The sequence below is a fragment of the Hydractinia symbiolongicarpus genome, chromosome 9 (assembly GCF_029227915.1).
Source record: "Hydractinia symbiolongicarpus strain clone_291-10 chromosome 9, HSymV2.1, whole genome shotgun sequence".
NCBI lineage: Eukaryota > Metazoa > Cnidaria > Hydrozoa > Anthoathecata > Hydractiniidae > Hydractinia > Hydractinia symbiolongicarpus.
The window spans coordinates 24,803,290-24,815,173 of NC_079883.1; the positions used below are offsets into that span (position 1 = coordinate 24,803,290).

Genomic DNA, 11,884 nt, shown 5'->3' on the forward strand with positions numbered 1-11,884 from the left:
TTTTTGTTAACTAATGCCGTTTAAGACCATAAACGTTTCAATCGCAAGACTCTCAACCATGAATGATAGGCTGTATTTTTTGTTAGCAATCTCTTTTAAAATGTGAGATTATTATGACACGTTTCGTTTTGTTTGCGTTTGTTGTAAGATATAATGTCACTGGTGTGCTTTATCTTCGGAGGTTCATGCACCAAACCCCTTCGAATGTTTGGCACAATAACACAACGAATTAGCAGGTTTTCATCAAATATTTTGGTAGCGCGCGGAAATTCTTAGAGCCCCCAGGGCTTCTTGTTAATTTTTACCACAAGTAAAAATAAATTTGTTTAGCAATAATTTGTACTTGAGTGGCTAAAAAATTTAACGTAACGTAATATACTTTATGATGTATACATACCTTAAAAGTAACATAGAGAGATATGCAGGTTAAAATGTTCTGACATGATAATGTGATAATGCGAGTATACAAGTTTTGAGATTCTGTTGGCTTTACTCGACTTACGCCATACTGCATACCTGTACTATAGCGCTTCACCAGGATGTGTGAAACAATTTGCAGCTCTCATTAAGTGTTCCACTGGACGTTTAATGCTGCGTCACACAGTTACTTACTTCACTTTTACTTAGCCGTTTTGTGGAAGGGATGTTTTGAGCATAAAGGCCAATCCCAATAACTTTCCTTGTTTTGGTTTTAAGTCATAAAACTTAGTACAAATGACGTATGTTACATGACAGTCAGCATTATTTTTTGCTGATGTCAGCTTGTTTTTAATTTTCCGCTTGGTTTAGCTTCCTAAAACAACTTAACTTCTGTTTTAAAAATCATTAAAAAGAAATATTTTTTTCTAACTTTAGTAGCATTTTACCTATTTTTGCCAAATTCATGCATTTTTAAGGCGCCAAAGTAACAAGAATATCACTATTTGAAATCATGTTACTATTGAGTTTATTGCTCGTTTTTTTTATATTTTATATGAGATTGATGTTCGCCTTTGTTTAGCTACAGCTGTTAGGTAGATAATGTTGGGGGTTTAGACTTCGAACAACAAAAATATGATGACTATAACAAAATATTAAAGATTTAGTGTAAAAAAGGGCGTAAATGGGCGTGTGTAAGTAAAAAAAACAACGACCACAGGCGTAAAGGGGTAGAAGGGCGAAGTAAACAAGCTTCGTGAAGCATCTTAAATATATAAATATAAAAGTAAACAGTATTTACCAAACTGTTAAAAAAACAATAGAACAATGTCTTTCAAACAGAGCGTTGCACAACACCACCTCCTGCAAACTTTTTTAATTATATGTTTTCATATATTTTATTTAAAATGATAAAAACTCAACTAGTAGGGCGCGTGTTATGGATAGAATCGACGTTCTTGATTGCTTGTCGTTACGCTCTTTGAAATTTTGCTGTCTTTTCCACAAAATTATATCCGGTGTGTTGTATTCATTTCTTTATTTTCACCTATATACGATAACTTTGAAGTATTTGGCGCGTTTGTTTACAAAAGCGGATATATAGGTGCATCTGCAACAACAACACATGATTTTTTATATGTACACAAGCTTCGGGGAACTTTTTCGGGAGAAAAACAAAAATTCTTACAAGTTATGGGAATTTTCATAAAAAAGAACAAAATGAAGTTAAATTCTGAAGTTGCGTCTTTACCAGTCAAGAGTCAATTAAGAACAAATCATTCTAAAAATTAAATTTTATTGTGGCTGGAAAGGGCTAAACAATAAGAACAAAATAAAAATAATAACTGCTAATATTTTATCATTTTTCTGTAAAGGACTTTTAGTAGTATTAACTAAAAAGTTAAAAGTAAAATGCCTTGTTTTTACAAATGGATTTAAAAGTTAAATAAAGTATTCCAAAAAAGAAACTGCTGAATTTTAGGAATATATTTTATAACCTCGTGCAACTATTGTACATTTTATATCTAGTAGAAAAATGCACTACTGGATAAATAAAAGAAAAATCACAAATATCACGGTTTAATGGGACATCAAAATTACCATAAGACATTAAGACTCGCCTGAGCGTCGTTAAAAGTTCAGTTGCATAATCCCGAATGTCTCATTAAAAATTGGCAGCTGTTGTTACTAATTTTTATTGGTAATATTTTTGTAATAATAAGATTGTAAAATACTTGGATTTAAAAGTGTTTCTTCTTCTAACCGACTTTTTTTTAACTCGTGTGCATCTATATTCATCGAATTTAACGAAAAGTATTCAATCAAACAGGAATGTTATTTGTCTATTTAGTTTGAAGAGAACTTCATCATTCACAAAAACAATTATTCGTCATAAAATTTCGCATATACATCTGCGCATGATTCACCACTGTTATTAGAGAGGTATCCATCAAACAGAGTATCACCATAATGCAATCTCAGCTCCTGTCCTTTGTGAACAGTGTGACTTGCTGCATGGAAGATGAGATAGGGGGACTTCGCGTTGTATCCTGGTACATTAAAGAATCCGTTACTGAGATAATATTCCGTAGATGGATAGAGTAGGTTGTTTTGGTCATCTGTAATGACAGCCGCAACATTTTCCGTAACAAAAACGCCCCCGTAATCACATCCCCACTTTGTTAGTGGTGTGCCTCGTACGCACGTTAAACCAGGTCCACCAACATGTACCAATTTTATGTTAGTCATTACTGCGTCATGTTGTAATTTAATTGTTCCAAACTCGTTTTCATGTGCTCCAAAGCAGACATTGTGTTTCAATAAAATCCAATCGCCTAAGAAATATTTTCATACTACTAATGATTCATCATTTATTTTTATTTTTTTAAATGACTTTGTGTATATTTTAACTTGCTCCATTCTTATCCTCTTAAGAGAATTAGAGATTGCTTAAGAGAATTTAAAAAACAATCTTGAAATCAATATTTTATGCGCACGGGGCTTTAAAGTTTCAAACAAGCCGACGAAGGTTATTCGCAGTTAAAATAGAGAGAGGAACAAAAAAAGTAGTTGTATTTCGTCCAACTTGCAACTCTTTGTAATACGTTTAAACAGTCCAACTAAATAGTGAAAATCTATTCTGTGAAATGTTTTAAAATTTGAATAATGTAAAACCTTTTAAGGGGCTGTTCATATGTAAACGAGCTGCCTCAATTAGGCGAGATCTCGTCATGTTGCCGAAAACTTTATAGAAAAAGCATATGCTTATATGAGAAGCGAACCAGCCGTAAATAAAATATCAGCTCGCCAAAATTAACAGCCCCTAACACAATATAAACGATTACTTTGGACTGCAATAAAAAATATTGCTTGAGGTTAAAGAACAAATCCAGTATGTAAGGTCTGAACCACCGCTGTGATAGTTATTGGTGTGGACTGAATAAAATGTTCGAGACTTAATTGGTAAATACATTTTTCCTCTATACTAGGAATAATTTTAATGTCAGATATTGTTTTGAGCAGAATTTTCATATCTTATTCACAAATTAAATTATCACTAAAAAGGTTTAAAAATAAATTCTTGCGAAATCTATAAAATTTCAGGAACTTTCAAACAGCAACTCAAAAAGTGTTTTTTTTTTACGTCCAGGTAATTATCTTACGTCAACATAACACTTTTTCATAGGAGACTTATCTAGCTTATAATCTTTTTTTTTCGGTTTTTAGGAAATATAGACAGTATTCTCAGCTTTTGTAATAGGTGTTCCGTGTAACCTTATTTTAAATAATTCCAGCATCAATTCTGGACAAAGATATATGCTAAACGATGGACTTTAGCAAATAATATTGCGGTCGGTTTTTATTTGAGGCATGATTTTTAATTGTCCTGTAAGAGATTAGGGTTAAATTAAGAAACTTAAAACTAAAGCACCAAATTGATGAGTTATTGAAATCAAAAACACTGGAGATGACTTGCGAAAAACATACCGGTTGGTATTGAATAATGGACCCTGTAAAAAAAGATCTTAAAAAAATCTGTAAAAGTTAACCTGCGACAGCGTTATAAAACCCACGAAGGAGTAGCACATTGTCCGTAAGACATTTAGTTATCAGAAAGTTTTACTTTTTGTTAGAAGGACACTTGACCTAATCAACTCGAAGTACACTTCAACTTAAATAGTTTTTTTAGTTCTTACCCAAAAAGGTAGGTTCACATTTGAAGCCTGCATCATCACATGTATCCACACATTTTCTGGACTTGCATGGTTTTCTTTCTTCACAAACAGGGCCGACCTAAATAAAAATAAAGGTATACTCCAGACATTTTTTTACATTACCTAGTTACTGATTAGATATATTTAAATCAAGCGAAATCTTCAAGGACATTTAAAAAATATTTATGAAGAGATCTAAAAGACACCATTGAAGATATGCAAATATGTCTTATAGAAACCTTGTTTCAAGTTACAGTCATTTGTCGTAGCCGTCCAAATAAGGAAAATATAAAAAAACACATTCGTTGCGATTGAAAGAATGCAGTTTGCACAAGCAAGAAAAATAAAACTGCACATAACAAATAAGATATTTTTTTAATTTCCATACCACCAGTTAGTTACATTACTCCATTTCAGCACATTTGAGTACTTTTCTTAATTTAATTTGATATTCAATGTTTCTATTAAACTAGTCGTTAGCCCGTGGAAAAATCTACGGGTTCGCCCGTCCTTTTTATACCGCATTGCGTGCACAGACAGACAGACAGACAGACAGACAGACAGACAGACAGACAGACAGACAGACAGACAGACAGACAGACAGACAGACAGACAGACAGACAGACAGACAGACAGACAGACAGACAGACAGACAGACAGACAGACAGACAGACAGACAGACAGACAGACAGACAGACAGACAGACAGACAGACAGACAGACAGACAGACAGACAGACAGACAGACAGACAGACAGACAGACAGACAGACAGACAGACAGACAGACAGACAGACAGACAGACAGACAGACAGACAGACAGACAGACAGACAGACAGACAGACAGACAGACAGACAGACAGACAGACAGACAGACAGACAGACAGACAGACAGACAGACAGACAGACAGACAGACAGACAGACAGACAGACAGACAGACAGACAGACAGACAGACAGACAGACAGACAGACAGACAGACAGACAGACAGACAGACAGACAGACAGACAGACAGACAGACAGACAGACAGACAGACAGACAGACAGACAGACAGACAGACAGACAGACAGACAGACAGACAGACAGACAGACAGACAGACAGACAGACAGACAGACAGACAGACAGACAGACAGACAGACAGACAGACAGACAGACAGACAGACAGACAGACAGACAGACAGACAGACAGACAGACAGACAGACAGACAGACAGACAGACAGACAGACAGACAGACAGACAGACAGACAGACAGACAGACAGACAGACAGACAGACAGACAGACAGACAGACAGACAGACAGACAGACAGACAGACAGACAGACAGACAGACAGACAGACAGACAGACAGACAGACAGACAGACAGACAGACAGACAGACAGACAGACAGACAGACAGACAGACAGACAGACAGACAGACAGACAGACAGACAGACAGACAGACAGACAGACAGACAGACAGACAGACAGACAGACAGACAGACAGACAGACAGACAGGCTTATACGTGTATTATAATATGGATATTGCACATAAAAGTTAAACTTTACCTTCTCATCCTCCTTGGTCCATTTTGAAATTTTACAGCTGGTTTTGAAATTGTATTTCGAAATCTCATTGGTTAATACATTCCTATTCGCTGCGGTAGCTGCACTTATTCTAGCTACTGCGACGAATGCTAGCGAATGAGAGAAAACTACGTAGTATGCTAAAAATAAACATTGCACATGTGCAGATTCATTGTCACTTATTCGGGAGACTATGACGAATGAGGTGTGAAGCCGACTAGAGTGCGTTTTTCGCGCACCTAATTTAGAAACGTTTAAGATGGTTTATTCTTTTTACTTCACTAGCAAAAGATTTTTAGAAGGGTACAGATTTTGCTTCTTCACTCAGTTGTTAGAATGTTTGTTTCGTTTCGCATTTGACCATTTTCTTGTTCGTCTTCCTTATAACATGTAGGTCTAAAAAAGCTAAGAATTTTTCGAATAAGCTTTTCCAACGTTGATGACAGACATAATTTCTAAGCATGGCAATCAACAATTTATTTTATTGAGCGTAATATTTAAAAGTTATAATCAGGCATATGACCAACGTGTGTCAAGAACCTTTAGCCTCTATTAACTCATGTTAAAAGCAAAATTCCCCGGAAACGAGGTTTGTTTTTGAAGTGGAAAGACCATGCACTAAAAATGCAATTGAACTGCTTACAGGTATAAAACTTTAACAAGTAAATAGTTACGTGCTTTCTCTTCTTCTTATCATTAAAGTTTAATCAATCAGTTTTGAATTGACTGACGTTAAAAATTTCTCCTAAGTGCTTATACAGAATCGCTCTGCTTACTTTTAGGTTCGTTAATCATCTTTGTTATGACATCACACCTCTAGCTATAGCGACTCATCAATAGTCAAAAAATTAAAAAATTATTTTTATTTCTCTTTAAATGAATGAAAATTGATGTTTCTATTGAATTTTACATGTCTCTTGATGACCATCTGGCGCTTATAAACTGTTTCTTTAAAACATCTTACGCTTTTTAACAAAAACTATTTTAGAAGAACAATGAAGCTGAGAACTGCTTAAACAAACAACAAGAAAAACTATGTCAAGTTTAAAGTTTTAATTATTTTCAGTAAAGCAAAACAAAGATGAAAAAATATTTTTTAAGGAAGGAATTTTTGTATGTTGCAATTTTGTGAGATGTGTATAAACCTTAATTCCAGATCTCAAAAATTTAAAATCCACTGTAAAGTAAATGTTAAAGATATAAGAACAAAGTAGGTACAGTTGCAGCCGGAACAATTGGGGGCACATGCATACAAATTAATATCTTCACAATCGACGAAAAAAGAAGCTTTTAATAGGAAGAACCAAATAAAAAGTATGAAAAGCGGAAAATATCATAAAACGTATAATTTTGTTTATTATATTTACTATATTTATTTGGTACTTGAGATTCCACCACATAGAGTTAAGGTAAGGGATGTGGGTGATAAGCCTCAAATACTAGAAGTTTTTTAAACCATTTTTGATTTGAAATGAACAATTAAATATCCGAAAATCATCATCGCCTTTTATAGCGCACTGGTTGGTAAAGATTGTTGCCAACCTCGTTTCTGGCGCCTGTGTAGATTTTTTATGTCTGGTCGGCGAGACGAAATATGCCCGTCGTGTCATTCAAATATAAAGGAGAATCAACAGGCCCTGGAAACGAGATTGTATTGTTGCAACATGTTTCTTTTAAAAAGAGACAATTAGAGATATTGAAATTTCGTGAACCTGTTTTTTTATCAGGTATATATAAAATTAAAACAATTTTCTCAAAAAGCAATCTAAACTACTCACGTTCGTTGCATTCTCATTGGTTTCATAGTGTGTCCATCCATTTTCCTTTTGTAAGTTACTTCCAGTGTCAGTTCTAGTGGAATGGTGTATTCGGCATTGTGAGTGATGAAACATGTAGCTGAATGATTTGCATTTTGGATATTGCATGCATATGATCAAGCATTTATTCAGTTCGATGTTTCTAACCAGAGAATATGTCGTATTTATCAAAAGAAAATTGTTGAATACAACATCAAAGACAGCATAAAACTTGTTGCATTCAGACAGTCGTAATATATCTCCCTTACTAATGCATACGATACATATCAACAGTGTTAAAAATAATAGCCCCATTTTTGATGCCATTGCACTTCTTACGTTCTTACCCAATATAAAGAAAAGCTTTTCACAATGAAGACTATCTTTAGAACAGAAACTATTTTCAAAAAGAAGTAATCAAAAATTTAAAGTTTTTGGCTGACCGCAATTAACTATTTATGTTTCTTATTACGTGTTAGATCATGAATTTCATTTGTTCGTGTGTTTTTTGCTTAAATTAGCACGATAATAGTAAGCAATTTCGTTACAAGAAATTTTTTCTATAAAAGTGATTGTTTTTATCCACATACGTTTTTGCTTACATATGTTACGCAGGTAACGTATATCAATTAACGCAAATCGGGTTTTAATAAAGCGGCAGTGTTAATAAGCAACATCTTAAAAATGCAAAATGTTAAAAAATATATGAATAAAAACACAACAACCTGGATCAAAATTACAAATTCAGATAGGCAAATCTCTGTTGAATTTTTTTTCAATTATATTACTACATGTGTGATAGAAGAAAATTGTTCGGATGATTTTAAATTCATTTATCTTGTGAGAGTTGTCATTTTGTTTTGTACCGATGATCTGGAACCTAACATCAATACTGACGCAGCTGTACTCATAAATAAAAAAACTACTTTAGGCATATTGACAAAAAGTATACACGCAAATTATACATGCAATTTTGCTATTACATTTATTATTTCTTCAATGAATCATTTCTAGTTTTAAATGCTGTTACTCATACCATGGATTTATATTTATTATGAGCAACACTAGCGACAAGATAAACTCAAAACTATGTTGCAAATCCATGCAACCAAACTGAATGACACTGAAGTAATTCAGGGGAAGGTAAGGCAAGGCAATTAAGCAAAAAATTATTATCGTTCTGAAAATTTATTTTCTTGCATGTATACAAACAAGTGCGGGGACCACCAGGCAACTTTTCCTTGGTTTAAATAGAATGCGTTATTATGTCCATTATTAGCAATCACGCGCGTGGACCTTCCCCACTGTGTTACTTTCGCCGATACAAATTAGTCACCATCGTCGAGAACTCGTCTACGTAGCGACTGGTGGAGATATTTATCTTAAACAAAAATGGTTGAGTGAGTAAAAATGATCTTCCTAATCCAAAAGAGCTCCGTCGTTATGACCTCGCAAAAACTATACATAAGATGGTACCTAATATGCGAACCAAAATTCAACTCCATACAGAAAACAGAATAATGTCAAGAAAAATATCGCGCCCTAACTGACTGATGACGGACCGGCCTCAGGCGATCAATAACTATACATTGTTTTCTTTTGATGTTTGTTTACTGATTATTATGTTTTCAACTTTTTGAAACTTGTCTTTTTACCACAACGAGACAAACTTATTCCTGCCCCGTGTTTGAACGCGCCATTGATCTCACGTTCAGAATACTTGCGTACGAGCAAAAAAAATATTTAAAAAATGGGTTTTCGACAGCATGTCGGGTACATGTTGTAAGAAAATATCAAAAAACTTTTTGGGGGGTTAACTTCCCCTCTAAAAATCAATTTATGAATTATTTACGATTCAAAATATCGATTTCTTAAAAAACACAAAGGTTAAACAAAAAAATTCGTTTCCAGACAGAATGATTGCTTTAGCGTAATTTATTTTTGCAGACCTCAGTAGCTATCTAGCTATGGTGAAGCGGTTAGAAACCATTACCTAATTTGATGGTGTTTGACAACGTTGTATGTTTTTTCTTCTCAGTTTGTTTCTATGTTCTGCTACTTCTACAGGTGTTAAAACATTATACTTCCTGCACATAAAAAGTACTTTAACTCTAGTAGAAATGTGCCTGGTGGTTTCACCCACATAGCTAGCATTACAACTAGCACAAACAAATTTATAGACAAGTCCAGATTTAAAAGATTCAGGAACTCTGTCCTTGCAAGAAAAATAATCTTTAATTTTACACGACTTAAAAATATAAATAAAAAGTAATAATTTGTCGAAAATCCCCCCCCCCCCCTACCCTCCAGAAAATTAGTTAGTGTAACGTATTAAGTTCAAAACCTAAGAGAACGTAACAAGCCCTGGCTACGAGGTGTTGCGTCATTCACTGTTTTTCTGGTCTACCCCAGTTCCTCTTATTTGCGCGTTCTTTTCGTTCTTGTCAGTGACATTTACAAAACAATCACGAGAACACGTGTAAAGTCGGTAAACAAAAATATAGATTAAAACCACGAATTCCGCATATTTTTTGCTTTATTCTGGTAGTAAACATAATATTTGGAGCACTCGAAGAGATATTAGTACTTTATGTGCAATTTAGTGTTGGTTGATTGTCGTATTAAGTAATCCATCGCACGTTTACTTGCTTTCAAAAATTTAACAAAGATCATGGAGAGCGTTGTAAGCAAAACAAAAAAAAAACCTCTTATACTTATACTAAACTTATAGAGAGCACTTTCCGAAAAGCAGAGGTATCAATAGATAAATTTGGAAGTGAATCATTGGAGTACAAAAATGTAATTACTTTTTGTGATATCTTAGTAGAAAAATTTGATTATTTCATTTCATTTCATTACACACATTATGGCTTTACTGTTTGAAAAAGGCAGTAATGAAATAGACAGGGAAATAGATTTAGCTACAGAATATGCGCTTGCATTAAAGAGACGGATTTTGAACATTAATGAATTGGCAGACGAAGACAAGCAAGAAACTGCGTCCGTTATCACCACACCGAGTACGAGTAATTACATAGTCAGACTTCAAAGATTAGAAATAAAACCCTTTGGGACAGCAACAAAACTGGTAGTGTTTTATTGATAGCTTTGGGTGTGCTGTAGACAGAAATGAAAATTTAGCCTATACACAGAAGATGACTTATTTAAAAAATCTTGTCGAAGGACATGCAGCTGCTGTTATTGAAAAATAAAAGCAATTGAAAAAGATAATTTTCAAAAAGCATCAGTTGTGAAGACATTAGTTTTTGAAAAAACATCGACCTCATGTAACCTCCATCAAGTTCAGCCGCGTTTCTTTTTGTAATTGCTTCTTGCCTTTTCTCTGTTAGTCCAAGTGAACATGATTTAACTTGCATAGGTGAATATTTATCATTGCACATCCGTATTTCATTCTCAACAGAGAATGCTTCACCCCAATCAGACCTCTTATCATGACGGGCGAGTATAATGCGTGTAAGTCATATTGTAGAAGAACTACTTTGTTCATTACTGACATACTGCCTGGTAGTGAGCGGGATTCAATCCGCGGTCCCCTACAATATGACTTACACGCATTATACTCGCCCGTCATGATCAGAGGTCTGATCGGGGTGAAGCATTCTCTGTTGAGAATGAGATACGGATGTGCAATGATAAATATTTACCTATGTATACACACCATCCGGATAAACTATCTGAGTTCATCAGTAAGATATGGTCGCACGTAGTGTAGTGGGTTCGTCTGCGGCTTCCAGTTCTGGGGACCGCGGATCGAATCCCGCTCACTGCCAGGCAGTATGTTAGTAATGAACAAAGTAGTTCTTCTACAATATGATTTAACTTTATGATTAAAAACATGACCAAACTCAGGTATTTTATTAGCTAGTCCTTTTCCTACTTCATTGCCCATTCCTGACAATTCTGCATATCCTATGTCATGTTCTGCATCTCCATATTTTAAAACAGAATTAACTTCAGCGGTGTCACTGCATGTGAATTGCTTCTAGATGTGTCTCTGTGAGTACACGTGAACCTGTTTCCACTTCCTGATTCAAAACATAACCAAGCTAAAGTATGTTATTAGTGCGACTTTTTTCTACTTTGTTGTCCATTCCAGGCAATTTTGCAGATCCTACATTATCTTTTTCACCTCCATTTTTCGAAACAGAATGAAGTTTAACTGTGTTACTGCTTGCAATTGTTTCTAGACGTATCTCTGTTAGCCCAAGTAGACCTGCTTTAACTTCATGATTCAAAACAAGACCAAGCTCAGGTATTTCATCAGACAGACCTTTTTCTTCTTCGTTGTTCATTCCCAGCAATTCTGCAGATCCTACGTCATCTTCCGCCCCCTTTATTTTTCGAAAACAATCAAGTTCATTCGTGTTAC

General features: G+C 34.7%; 1 protein-coding gene across 1 annotated transcript; it reads right to left on the bottom strand.

The window, feature by feature from the left end:
* Positions 1–1,880: 1,880 nt before the first annotated feature.
* Positions 1,881–6,493, bottom strand: LOC130657862 (uncharacterized). Its single transcript, XM_057460855.1, has 5 exons — positions 6,458–6,493; positions 6,060–6,153; positions 5,681–5,937; positions 4,116–4,212; positions 1,881–2,753 (listed from the first exon to the last, which is right to left on the bottom strand). The coding sequence occupies exons 1-5, from the start codon at positions 6,491–6,493 to the stop codon at positions 2,302–2,304; spliced, it is 936 nt and encodes a 311-aa protein (XP_057316838.1). The 3' UTR covers positions 1,881–2,301.
* Between the last annotated feature and the right edge of the window lie 5,391 nt (positions 6,494–11,884).

Bases quoted from the DNA above. Each gene is read 5' to 3' on its own strand.
- LOC130657862 (XM_057460855.1), bottom strand. From the start codon at position 6,493: ATGATTAACGAACCTAAAAGTAAGCAGAGCGATTCT. The intron at 6,154-6,457 runs GTATAAGCACTT...TGCCATGCTTAG, and splicing joins AAAGTAAGCAGAGCGATTCT to AAATTATGTCTGTCATCAAC. The intron at 5,938-6,059 runs GTCAAATGCGAA...TTTCTAAATTAG, and splicing joins GGAAGACGAACAAGAAAATG to GTGCGCGAAAAACGCACTCT.